Source organism: Tupaia chinensis, unplaced genomic scaffold, assembly GCF_000334495.1.
Source record: "Tupaia chinensis unplaced genomic scaffold, TupChi_1.0 Scaffold000314_1, whole genome shotgun sequence".
Lineage (NCBI taxonomy): Eukaryota > Metazoa > Chordata > Mammalia > Scandentia > Tupaiidae > Tupaia > Tupaia belangeri.
In genome coordinates this window covers 4556079-4570094 of record NW_006159807.1, presented here as the reverse complement: position 1 = coordinate 4570094, position 14016 = coordinate 4556079, and the positions used below count along the sequence as shown (strand labels likewise).

The following is a 14016-nucleotide window of genomic DNA, read 5'->3' as shown; positions in this document are numbered from 1 at the left end:
GGGATAGTGCAGGTATAACAGATTATTCCCCATTTCTCCCTCTCATCAGTATTCTTGTTACTTCACTTATCTCTATGGCAGAGACTCCTAATAGAATGCAACTATTTTTACTTCAAACCAACTTCCTCTTTTAGATAAATTAAGAATAGCAAAAAGAAAATATTTCATTTTTCTTTCACATCCTCCTCCAGTGCTCACTCTTTCTTTATGTAAATCTGATTTTTTTTTTATATATGTCATTTTCCTTCTCACTGAAGAAATTCTTTCTAACGTTTCTTGCAGGGCATGCCTGCTGGTGATTTATTCTCTGTTTTTATTTTGTATGGAGAGTTTTTGTTTCTCTTTCATTGTTTTTAAAAATTGTGGTAAAAACACATATTCTAAAATATATCTTCTTTTTTAAAAGTTTATTCATTTATTTCTTCTATGAGTGAGAGAAACAGAGAGAGAGAACCCCCAAGGAAGTTTTGATGCCAGGAGCTTCAGCCATCCCTGGATCACAGGCACACACAGGCCTGGTGTACCCAGGGAGGTCTCTTGACACAAACCAGGAAATGTGGGTCAGCCTGGCAGAGTGTCACATTTTACTACTGTGCCACAGTCCAGCCCCTAAAATTTACCATCTTAATCATTATTATTTTACATTTAATCACTGAATATCATTACAACATACAAAATGAGTTTTCCCAGCATTAATACACTGTATATTAGTCCAGTCAAAGTTATTACCATACACCGTATCATCAGCAGATAATTTTTCATTTTTGCATCCCTTAAATATTTTGCTCCTTTCTTTTTCCCCTTGATTCTCTCTCTCTCTCTCACCCTCCCCCATTTCCCACCCTCCTTTAACACTGCGATTATCTACAGTTGCTCTTCATGTTTTTATACCTCCTAATTTTTCAGTTTCTGCCATAGAATGCAGACATTTGGTTTATATTAAGTGGAGACATACAGTGTCTCTCTTTCATACTCTAGCTTGCTTCACTTAGCAGTAAATCTTCCATATTCATCCATTTTCTATCAAATACCAGTGTCTCATTATTTTTTATGGCTGAGTAGTATTCTGTAGTGTATATGTGCTACACAAATATATAGGGAACTCAAACAGCTTACCTGCAAAAAAATAAAACAAAACAAAACAAAACAAAAAACCTAGTTAAAAGATGGACAAATGGGGAAACAGCAGTTAGCGTAATGGCTATGTCGCTGGACTCCCACATAGTCGACTGCGGTTCATGTCCTGGACCCGGTGGCTTAAAACTCACGACGGGCGCATGTGTGTGCGTGCCCAAGATCCCAAGAGGAGAATGGAGGAGAAGGGATTGCGGCGTGACCAACCCCCCTGGGGGGTGATTTCTCGCTTTCTGTCTGTATGGCTCTCTCTGTCTGGCGAGCGCATGCGCTCTATAGCGAAAACCTCTAAAAAAAAAAAAAAAGTTGGACAAATGAACTGCATAGACAGCTCTCTAAGGAAGACACATGAACAGCCAAAAAGAATATGAAAGAAAAATGCTCAATATCCCATATCATAAGGAAGATACAGATCAAAACCACAATGAGATGCCATCTTAATCATTATTAAACGTATAGTTTAGTAGTCATCCTCCACTTTTGTAGGGTGATTTTGCTGAATATAGAATTCTAGGTTACCGAGGTATTTTTCCCCACACTTTAAATATTTCCCTCTGCTCTCTTCTTACTTGCATGGTTTCTGACAAGAAGTCCTGGGTAAATCTTATCCTTGTTCCTCTTTGGGTATGGTGGTTTTGTTTATTTTTTCTTCTGGCTTCTTTCAGAGTTTTCTGTTTCAGATTTTTTGCAGTTTGAATATAATATTCCTAGGTATAACTTTTGTTGTTATTTATCCTGCTTGGTGTATCCTGAGCTTTCGGGATCTGTGGTTTGTTGTCTACTAGTTATGTAGGGAACTCCTCAGCCATTATTGCTTTAAATATTTCTTCTGCTTCATTCTCTGTTCCTTTCTGCTTCTTGTCCTGTTCCAGTTACCCTGTGAAGTGGTCACTATTCTTGGTTATTCTACTTTTCAGAGGTTTTGTGTCTGTTTTTCTTTGCATTTCAGCTTGGGAAGTCTCTCTTGACCTATCTTCAGGATCATTAAACATTTCCATGGCTATATCCAGTCTACTGATGAGCCCATCAAAATAATATTTTTTTTAGCTAAACAATGATTTTATTGCTTGAGTGTACAAATTTATGCAGCCAGAGCAGAGCCTGTGGCTGACTCATATTTCCATTTGGAGGGGAAGACTCACTTGGTTTTATAATAGCAGGCTAATTGGTGAGTTCTGCTCTCAATCAGTCAGACGGAATTTGGCATCCTTATCCTTTCTGTTCTTCTCCAGATGCTTTTAAACAGCAATAGCTTTCTTAATTAAATGATAGAGCTCCTCAGGAAGATCAGGAGCAAGTCCTTTGGACTTAAGAATTCTCAATTTATTGCCTATTACAAAACGTAGTCGTGCATCACCATGTGAGTTCCTCCAGATCACTCCGATTTCTGACAGAGCCAGGCCCTTTTTGGCCAGTTTGTAAATCTGCTCCTTCACCTTGTGAGATACCAACTTCAGCCAAGTGGAATGCTGTGGCTGTAGGGCAGAGCCGACTGGGACAAACCTTTCCCAGGGGCATGCATGCAGCTCGTGATGGTGGTGGTCAGGCAGAAAAAAAAAAAAAAAAAAGCCAAAATCATTCCTTTTAAAAAAAAAAGTTTGGGTCAGCAGGTGTCATAGTGGTTGGGGTACTGGACTCTCATGTGACCAACCATGGTTCAAGTCCTGGACCCAGTGGCTTGAAACTCAATGCTGGGCACATGTGTATCCAACCCCAGAACCTCAACGGGAGGTAGAAAAGAAGGGATGGTGGTGCAGCCATACCCCGCGGGGTGGGGGGGTGATTTTTCACTTTTTGTCTCTTTGTCTCTCTATGTCTCTCTGGCAAGCACATGCCCCCTATAGCAAAAATCTCTCCAAGAAAAGTTTATTTATTTCTGAGAAAGAGAAAGAGTAACAGGAATTCTCAACAGGTTCTTCACACCAAGATCCATTTCCGGTCCTGGCATGAAGGTCTAGCACGTGTATAGAGGTCCTGGGATGCAAACCCAAGACCTCTCTCACCCACGTGGGCTCAGGTGAAACTGCTGTGCTACCACCTGACCTACCACAGCCATTCTCCATTCTGTCACAGGGCTTTGGATGGCTAGTGTTTCCTTCGATTCTTCCTTAGCATTTCTATCTTTCCACTTTCATAACCCAGTATATTATTGCATATTGTCTACTATTTCCACTAATATTTTCAATAAAATGATATTCCATGGACAACATATGATTCATAGCTAATTTAAATCAACTGACAATTCCATAATCTTGTCATATCTGTGTTGGGTTCTGGTTTTTACTTTTGTCTCTTCCGCTTTTTTTTTTTTTTTTTTGCCTTTTAGTATGCTTTAGAACTTTTGCTCAAAGCAGACATGATCCATGGGTACCAATAATTGAGATAAATAGGTCTTTAGCATTAGTTTTTGTGTTAATCTGGCCAGGAGCTAAACTGTGTTTAATGTCTGCCGTATCCGTAGGTGTCGGAGGCTTCACATTCCGTCAGTATCCTTGCTCTTGTCTCTCCTGTTGTCTGAGCTTCCCAGAGGACTCCTCCTTAGACAGAGCGCCGTCTTGTAGCCCTTTGAGCTGTGTACCAGGACCTGCTCGGCATGAACACGTTTTTCTGAGTGAGGAAAGCTGTGGATTAGAAATACACGCAATAACAAACACACAAAGACACACAAGTGTAGAAAAGCAAGGATCCGGTGGCCTCAGCTTCTCTGGTGGAGAAGTTGCAACCTTGAACTGGCCTCAGGTTTATTCTTTTAAAGGGCAGAAAATGGGGGAAGAGGAAATGGTATGCAAAGCCAGTTGTTCTGGGATGTTAATCTTCCGAAGATGCGAAAACCATGTAATTTCTCTGATCTTTTTGGGGGGAGAATCTGATACACGTGACTTCCTTTAGCCTGGATACTGCAGGGCAGTATGGGATATCAACAACAACAGGAAGATAACAGTTGACAACAGGAAGATAGCGCTTTCGTATGTAAATACTTCTCAATAGCCCTGCTAGAGTAGCTCCCAGAAGTGCATTTCTGCATGTGTCTAAAGGTCACACCATGTTTTCTCAGATTGCTTCTCTCCACAGCTGTGATTCACTATTTTAATAGTGGCGTGATGGGGGAATTGAGGGGAAGGGCAATAGCCTAGAATCTGTTGGGCCATCAGAAAAGTCATGGTGTATTTTTCTCTTTTTCTATGCAAAAATGTGTCATGACTTTTCCAATGACCTGATATAACAAAATTCTAGTTTAGGAGGCCTGCAAACTTGTGCTGTGATTTTTTTTTTTTTTTGTCTAAGAGATTTTTTTATATGGGGTGTATGCACTTGCCAGAGAGACAGACAAAAAGCAAGAAACCACCCCTGGGGGAATGGCCATGCCGTAATCTTTTCTCCTCTAGTCTCCTCTTGGGATTTTGGGCACACATGCATATGCACCCGGGGTGAGTTTTTAAGCCACTGGATCTGGGACTCAACTGCAGTTAACTACGTGGAAGTCCGAGAATGTAACCATTATGCCATCTGCTGGTCCCCCTGTGCTGTGATTTTTACTTCATTTAGCTTCTCTTTTCCCCCTTAGGCAGTTAGGGTAGAGACTGACAGACCCCTCCAGCAGCTCAGGGGTGATAAGACTCTCCACTCCTGCCCGCCCCATAGCAGTCTTTGTTATGGAGAATGCCCTTGCTGTATTTCATAAAGGTAACTCTTTCTCTTCCCTTGCCAGAGCCACAAAGTCTTGACTCTTCACTTTGGACCTGGTAGTGTTCCAGGTCTTTTGTGGCTATTCACTTTGGACCTGGTGGTATTCCAGGAAATAAAACTCACAAAAGTGTGAGAGCCACCTAAGAGCATCTCCCACCCCCTTGAGATTCTCCTTCTTTTCTGTTTTGTTTTGTTTTGTTTTGTTTTGTTTTTAGGTTTTTGCCATAGGGTACATGTGTTCACTGGAGAGAGACAGAGACAGTGAGAGGAAAAATGAGAAATCACGCCTTAGGGGAATGGCCATGCCTCAATCCTTTCTCCATTCTCTGCTCCTTCCTCTTGGGATTTTGGGCATGCACATACATGCACCTGTTGTGATTTTCAAGCCACTGGGTCTGGGACTCAAACCACAGAGTTGGCCATGTGGGATCCAGCCATGCCACCTTCTTGCCCTAAGTTTCTTTTTCAAGCTGTCCACCTTTAGCCTCCAGTAGCTCATGAAAATTACCATTTCAACATTTGCATGTTTGTGGCTTCTGCCTCAGGTAAGCAAATCTCCTGCTGTGGCTCTGGAGTCTTCTGTCTCTTCAGATAACAGGTGGCGTTTGCTCTACATCCTCAGCTCTCTGATGAGCCCAAGACAAGTCATTATTTTTACTTTGTTCAGCTTTTCCTTGTTGTAAGGAAAGGAGTGACAGTGTTTAAGTTCTTTACAGGTCTAAGCTAAAACTGGAAATCTATGTTTTGAACTAGGAAATTCTTGGCAGGAGAAAAAAAAGCCTACAGATGGAAGCCAAAGTGGTATATAGATGATTTTTTCCATTATTTCACAAATGGAAAAACTTGCATAGCTGTTTCATAGTGGTGAAATCTCCTGTGAGTATTAGTCTTATTTCATCTGCTGAAACCCAAAGAGTGATGACATTGACCATATTATTATAAGAATGAGACATACATTTCAAAAACCTTAGTTTTATTATTCCAAACTGCCAAAACAAGGGACTGTAACTCCTAAAAGTTTACCATTTTTACTAAAAAGTTGAATATAATTCTCCCTACATCTTGGAGATTTCTGCATCAGAAATAAGATAATGGAAGTTTGAAATTCCCAATGTTGCAGTGAAAGATCACCCCTCCCAGGGGGGGATGGACACACCATAATCACTTCTCCTTTCAAGATTTTGGACACTCATGCACATGTGCCCATTGTGAGCTTCAAGCCACTGCATCTGGGACTCAATCTTCAATCAACTGCTTGGGAGTTCATTGCCTTAACCATTATGCCACCTGTTGGCCCCTCTTTTTTTTTTTTTTTCTTTTAAGGTTTTTTGCCATAAGGCATGTGCACTTGCCAAAAACAGACAGAAAGTGAGAAATCACCCCCCTCTGGGGGGGGGTGTGGTCATAAAACAATCCCTTCTCCTCCATTCTCCTCTCAGGATCTTGAGCACTCATGCACATGATTCTGAAGTCACCGGTTCTGGGACTTGAACCGCATTTGGCCATGTCAGAGTCCTGAGCCTTAAACACCACACCATCTGCTGGCCCCTGAAATTTTGCTTTCTTGACAAGATAAGAGCTCATTTAGACCAGATACTTTATCAGGGTCTTTGGCTTTAGCCTCACACACAGCAGACCTTCCTTAAATATTTGAATCAAAATGGATGTAGACTTTCATGCCTTTTTCTCACACTGGGTTGTCGGAGTTCTGCCATGAGCTTTGAGTCCCAATCCAGCTTGTTATTTTTGCTTCTTGGCTTAAAATATTGTGCCTTGCGAAAGGCTTCCGTGAGCAAATGCTTGAGTAAAAAGAATTCCCACCTTTCAAAAGGGCCTGAATATGGTTTTTCACGCACCCAATTACAGTGCCTTATACCTCATTATAATCTACCAGGGAGTGATTGTGCACCCCGTAATGGAGGCTAAATTCCTATTTCTCATACCTGATTAGTATTTCTGAATTGGTTCTGGTGCCAACAGGAATATTTTTCCTGAACTGTTTCTCCTTTTCAGTAGTAATATAAACATAATAAGAAGCGGTAGAAAGAGCATCCCCTTTCCAGAAACAAACAAAAATCAATTACAGTCAGTCCTAAGGGACGTCTTCAGTGGGGATAGCCAAGAAAAGCAGAGCGAGCGCTGAATGCCTCTTATCTGTCTCCCTGCCTAGCGTTTTAGGATCACGTTTTCACACCCGTTTGGATTCTTTCATGCCCAGGTAGGGAGGAAGAATTTTTATCAACCCATGATTGATGTGTTGAAATGTATGGAATTTAATACGAGAGAGTCCCGTTCCTTTTAGGGCTCATTTGTGATGTGTGTTTCCTGGCAATGGGTCAAAACATGGGGCAGCCCGAGGCAACAAAGCAAGCATTAAGGAAGCCCCAGCTCAATCTTGTCCTACTGCCTGCCTGCCTTACCTACCGCCCGCCCAACAGGAGGAGACCTGGGAGGGTGTGGGACAGCAAGAGAGTGAGGGGCGGGGCTGAGGCAGCCTTGTCCCAGTCTGTGGCCACTGTGCCCACCCTTCTGTGCAGGTCCTGGCCCATCACCCTGAGACTAGTTCTCTGCCCTTCCTGTGCTCTGCTGTGCATTATAAAGGACCTGACCCATACCGTGTCTTTCTCAGTCTCTCCTGTTCTTTTTTTTTTTTTTTGGTTGGTTTGCCTTTTGTCCAGTTTTCTTTTTTTCTTTCCTTTTTAAAGAGATAAAATTTTTTTGGAGAGGTTTTTGCTATAGGGCGCATGTGCTCGACAGAGAGAAAGTGAGAAATCACCCCCCAGCGGGGGTGGTGGTGGTGGTGTGTGTGGCCACGCCGCAATCCCTTCTCCTCCGTTTTCCTCTCGGGATCTTGGGCACACATGCACATGTGCCCGGCATTGAGTTTAAGCCACTGGGTCTGGGACTCGAACCACGGTTGACTACATGGGAGTTTAGAAAGAGATTTTTGCTTTAGAGCATGTGTGCTCACCAAAGAGACAGAAAGCAAGAAATCACACCCCAGGGGAATGGCCATGCCACAATTCCTTCACCTCCACTCTCCTCTTGGGATTTTGGGCATGCATGCGCACATGCCCACATGAGTTTTAAGCTGCCAGGTCTGAGACTTGAACCACACACAGTTAACTATGTGGGAGGCCAGCGATACAACTATGAAGCCATCTCCTGGTCCCTGTCCAGTTTTTTTTTTTTTTTTCTTATATCCTCACTAATATTACTATGCTGCTTCTTTCCCTCTTTGGTTTAACTTAATATTTTATAAAATGAAATTCTTTTCTTTATTTCTCTGGCTACTGTGGAGAGAGATTGGACCCCGGAAGGTCTTGCTTGTCTCTGGGCAGAGGACAGACTGGTGATGTCTACAGCAATAGCTTGTACCTGTAGGGTTCCCAGAGGCCCTTCAGTTTTGGGCCTTCACCGCATACCTGGCTCAGGCCCTATAAATGTTTCTTCTCTGTCTGTCCCTCTACCTGAGGACTTTGTGCTTCACTAAATATCAGTGATTTTTCACGGTGGTCTCTTCGGCTTCTCAACCCTCCCACCACCTGTAAAGGGACATACCACAATCCCTTCTCCTCTATTCTCCTCCATTCTCCTCTTGGGATCTCGAGCATGCATGCACATGTGCCCGGCGTTGAGTTTAAGCCATCAGGTCTGGGATTCAAACTGCGGTCAGCTACAAGTGAATCCCGTGACATAGCCATTACACCAATTGCTGGTCTCGAGAGAGAGAGACTTTTGCTATAAGGCACGTGCACTCATTTGGAGAGACAGAGACAGAGAGACGGAAAATGAGAAATCACTCCCTAGGGGAATGGCCATGCTGCAGTCCCTTCTTCTCCATTCTCCTCTCGGGATCTTGGGCATGCATGCACACATGCCTGAAGTGAGTTTCAAGCCTCCGGGTCCTGGTCTGGAACCGTGGCTGGCCATGGGGGAGTCCAGCGATGTAACCATTATGCCATCTGCTGTCCCAACATGTAGCGCGTTCCAATTGCACATTTCCGAAGCCCTGATGCATGATGGGCTGGCCATTTTGGACAATTACCTGGGGTATTTGCCATCACGGGATTCTCCTTGTCTTCTTTGAGGCCTTGGTCTGAGAGGAGCCAAGCTGTCTGTAGAAGGAAAGTACAGGTGGGTCAGGTAGTTAGACAAGCCAAGGTGAGTTCCTCTGTGCCTCTGACCTTAGCTTTCTTAGTGGGAAATGGGAATGATAATATAATAAGGAGAAGACACATACAGAGGAGTGGGAACGGGCCACATAGGTAAGCCTTCCTCTAGGCTGTTCTCTTCCTGCAGTTCTCACCAATATCACCTGGCTCATCTTTCCTTCTTCCATTTACCTCCCTCATTTATAAACGGTGTTCTTTCCCTTACTTGTCTATAGCATAGCTAAGGTGAACTTTTTTTTCTCTCTTTTTTTTGGAGAGGTTTTTGCTATAGAGTGCGTGCACTCGCCAGAAAGATGGAAAGAGACAGAGAGACAGAAAGCGAGAAATCACCCCCCAGGGGTGATGGCCACACCGCAGTCCCCTCTCCACCATTCTCCTCTCGGGATCTTGGGCACGCATGCACATGCACCCAGTGTGAGTTTAAGCCACTGGGTCTGGGATTCAAACCGAGGTGGACTACATGGGAGTCCATTGACGTAGCCATTTTACACCATCTTCTGGTCCTATATGTGGCATGTTTTAATTGCACATTTCCAAAGCCCTGGTGCCTAATGGTCTGGCCCTTTCCAGGTTATCTGCCATCACAGGATTCTCCCGGGGTTTTTTTGAGGCTTTGGTACAAGTGCAAGAACTTCACGAGCTCATGGTCTCTCTCCCGTAGACAGGTCTTCCATAGTGAGCACAGGTCTTTTCAGGGCAGGTTAAGTCTATGTTTACAGCTACTATTGAATGGGACCAGATTGACATTCATTGGTCTATGCTGGTTGAAACAATATGCTACCAAAATAGTATAATGTTGCTTGATACCTGAGTGCTAGTTATTTCAAGAGGGGGAAAAAAGAAATCTACCACATGCAGATGAGGTCATGAAAATATTTAAATAAGTTCAGTAAGATTTCAGTCATCATAAAAAAAATTGTATCTCATCTGTGCTGGGTTATTATTGTTCTTATTAGGTTTTTGCCATAGGGTGCATGCTTTCACCAGAGAGAGAGAGAGAGAGAGAGAGAGAGGGAAAGTGAGGAATCAGCTCCCAGGGTAGATAGCCATGCTGCAGTCAGTTCTCTACCATTCTCCTCTCAGGATTTTGGGCATACATGCACATGTGCCTGGCATGATTTTCTTTCTTTCTTTCTTTCTTTCTTTTTTTTTTAAGAATTATTTAACTTTATTTATTTTAATTTGACCAGAGAGGGACACACACACACACACACACACACACACACACACACACACAGAGAGAGAGAGAAAGAATAAGAGAAAGCGCCTCCCAGAACTCAAACCATGGTTGGGAATCCAGCACCCTTAACCACCTGCCGGCCCAGCCTGGCATGATTTTCAAGCTACAAGGTCTGGGACTCAAACTATGATTGGTTCTGTGGGAGTTCAGCATCTTAGTCACCATGCCACCTGCTGGCCCTGTCTATGCTGTTTTTTTAAAAAAACTTAATATTTCTTTCTCTTTTTTCTCAGTTCTATTGTAATATTAAAATATCAACCCACCTGAAACATATTGTTGATAAAATGTTCATACATCTATATTTGTGATTAGGTACACAGAATATTTAAAATTAATATTGATCTTTATTTTTCCCCTTGATTATAAATTTTTATTAGGACTAATGGGGAAACCTGTCGATGTGTATTGACTGTAATGACTTTCATCTGTAAAAAGTAGGATTTTTAGTATAAAGCTTAATCATCTCTGTGTTCATTTCTTGTGACTGCTGTAACAAATAAGCACAAATTTAGCTACTTAAAACGGAGATCACCAAACACCCATTCCCAACCTTGTGTTTGAAGGAAGCAGGCCATACAGCAGGAGTTGAATGGGGGATGGAAGACCAAGCAAAGCTTCTACGTATTTACAGCCACTCCCCACTACTTGCATTATTGCCTGAAGCCACTTCCTGTCAGATTAGCAAATGGCATTAGGCTTTCCTTGGAGCACAAGCTCTGTTGCGAACTGCACATGTGAGGGACCTAGGTTGCACACTCCTTATGAGAATTAATGCCTGATGATCCGATGTGCAGTTGAGGCGGTGATGCGAGCACTGGGGAGCAACTGCAAATACTGGGTAACACTAGCAGAGAGATTTGACTTGACAGAGACCATAATAAATCAGTTGCTTGCAGACTCATTCAAAACCCTATTGGTGAATGACTAGTGACCATTGAACTGTATCTGATGGCAGGCTTTATAGTGGCAAGGGAGTTGATGTACAATTAAAGTATGTATTACAGTGTAAGGACAATAGCAGTAAAGTACACAGTACATGCAGTGCATGTGACTCAACCCGAAACCATCTCCCCCCTCCAACCTGCCCTGCCCTGGGTCCAGTGAAAACTGGTCTTCCACAAAACCATCCTTGATACCAAAAAGGTTAGAGATTGCTGATTTAAAAAACACAAGTCAATAATTGTATAGTATTATAGTTTCGAAAACTGAAGTAGTTCTTCCTAGGCTAAAATTAAGGTGTTGCATGACTGCATTCCTTCTGGAGGCTGGAGGGAAATCCCTTCCCCCCATTTTCTGTCTTCTCATTCCTTAACTCTTGTCCCCTTCCATTTTCAAAGCCAGACAAGTAGTCAGGCCAGGTTCTACTCACACTGTCTGGTTTCCACTCTTCTGCTTCCTGTTCCATATATATATTCTTTCTTTCTCTCTCTCTTTCTCTCTCTCTCTCTCTCTCTCTCTCTCTCTCTCTCTCTATATATATATATATGTTTATATATATTTTGCCATAAGACACGTGCATTTGCTGGTGAGAGAAAGAGACAGTGAGAGGGAAAGTGAGAAATTGCCCCTTCAGGAGATGGCCTGGCCGCAATCTCTTCTCCTCCATTCTCCTCTTGGGATTCTGGGGGCATGCATGCACGTACACACCTGGCATGATTATGATTTTCAAGCTACAGGTTCTGTGACTCACCTGCAGTCAGCCATGTGGGAGTCTAGCACCTTAACCATGACACCTGCTGCCCTCCAATCCCATCTTTTAAGCACCTTATGATTACATTGGTCCCACTTAAAAGCACAGGATAATCTCCCTAACTTGATCCTTAACTTGAAATCATTCACAGAGTCCTTCATGCCATGGACACTAACAGAGTCACAGGTTCTGGGAATAGGGCATGAAGACCTTTGGGGGGTTACTAGTCTGCCTGTCACAGTCTCATAAAAATAAACTTACTGTTCCAGTCCATTTGTTGCTAATAACAGAAATACCTGAGTCTGTGTAATTTAAGAGACTAGAAGTTTACTTGGTGTACAGCTGAGATGCCCAGAGCACAGTGGCAGCATTTGGTAAGGGTCGTCTCGCTGCATCACAGCAAGATGGAGAAGGGATGTGTGTGTCTGCGTCTGTGTGTCTCTGCTCTGATGTCTTTCCTTCTTGGTATAAATCCATCAGTGTTCATGAAGATTGTGCAATCCTAATCATCTCTCAAGGCTTCACCTCTTAATCCCATAGTCAAGACTAATTTTCCTGTTACCTTTATAGGACAGCCAAATTCTAACACATGTACATTTAGGGGACACCACCATCATTCCTTACCCTCTGGGAGTTGTATAAACAGCATAGTGTTGGTGGTTCTGCTGTCACCTTTGAATATATCTTCTTCTACCACTTGGAAGTGCCATTACCAGGTATTTCAAAGAGGAAAGCAAAAGTAGGATCATGCGGCTCAACTGTGAAACTGTGTGTCAACAAATTTCCCTTTGGTCAGATACACACTTCCATCTCAAGAATGAAGATGATAATATGAGCTTTCTCTAGATCCCTGAGCTGATGGTCAGTCATAGAATCCTGAACTGTTTACTTCTCACAGAAAGCAGAGAAGTGTGCTAGCTGCCTCAGTGGGCTCTAAGAGCTTGAGCACACAGAGCTACCATCAAACTTTCTTTAAAAGTTGAAACTTCCAGACGAGCAGGTAGCATGGTGGTTAAGATGCTGGACCTCCACATGATGGACCATGGTTGAGTCCTGGACCCAGTGACTTGAAAATTGTGCCGTGTGCTTGTGTGCCTAAAATCCTGAGAGGAGAATGGAGGAGAAGGGACTGTGATGTGGTCATCCTCCTTGTGGAGTGACTTCTCCCTCCCTCCCCCTTCAGCGAACACACACATCCTATGGCAGAAACGTAAAAATAAATAAATAAAAAAAAATAATCTTTCTAAAAATACAAATTACAGAAAATGACACAAAAGAGAATGAAATAGCTTATTTCCATCCCAAATCGTTATTTTATTCTCACCTCAGAAATAGGTCATTTTAATCTGTTTTTATGTTTATCTCGTTTTGCTTTTCCCTCTGTTCTGATGCTTGTTATGCTTTGAGTGGTTATTTATCCCCTTCTCATTAAGCCTCCAAACATCAAACCATTCCTATCTGTTTGTTTGTTTGTTTTTTTTTCATTTTTAATCATTTATATTTAAATTTTGGCAAATTGAATGGTCTAATTTTGCCCTTTGAATGCTTATGCATTCAAGTTCCTTAGGCAGATTTTATCTCTTGATTTATTAATTCTATTTTGAGTTTTATAAAAATGGATGTTTCTTACTATTCCCCAACCCATAATTTTCTTTAGTGAACTTTTTGTTTAATTTTATTTTGCTTTAACATTTTATTTTTCAGACACCTCTCATTGAACCTCACGTTCCTCTTCGTCCTGCCAACACCATTACCAAGGTAATGGGACGTAGGTGGGTTGATCAGCATCAGAGCTAGCTGCCTAAGTGCCACTGGAGGTGATCTGTATGCCAGAGCGTCACACCAGCAAACTGCTGATAGATTTTCTAGAGACAATAAATACTTAGCACGTCTCGGTTGTCCACATAAAACAGTGCCAAGTCACATGAGTGAGCAATGTAAATGTATGATGAGTGGGTTATATATTTCAAGGCAGAGTCAATTTGGAAACTGATTTAAAGTTTCATCCAGTTTGTTTTCCTTCCGTAATCACTCCTTCTTTCTCTTCCCCTCTTTCTACCTGATTAAAATCCAGGTCCCTTCAGAGAAGA

General features: G+C 42.5%; 1 protein-coding gene and 1 pseudogene across 4 annotated transcripts in view; one reads left to right on the top strand and one right to left on the bottom strand.

Annotated features, from left to right (window-relative positions):
* The window catches only part of RAPGEF4 (Rap guanine nucleotide exchange factor 4), a 391851-nt gene that overhangs the window by 266647 nt on the left and 111188 nt on the right, over positions 1-14016 (top strand). For 3 of the 4 annotated variants that reach the window (XM_006151130.3, XM_027772910.1, XM_027772911.1), the window contains one exon: positions 13631-13684. The exons of the other annotated variant lie outside the window; for it this stretch is intronic. In XM_006151130.3, the coding sequence (XP_006151192.2) occupies positions 13631-13684 (54 nt within the window). The remainder of the gene's footprint in view (positions 1-13630; positions 13685-14016) is intronic. 4 annotated transcript variants of the gene reach the window in all.
* LOC102489896 (40S ribosomal protein S13 pseudogene) lies at positions 2216-2656 on the bottom strand (annotated as a pseudogene).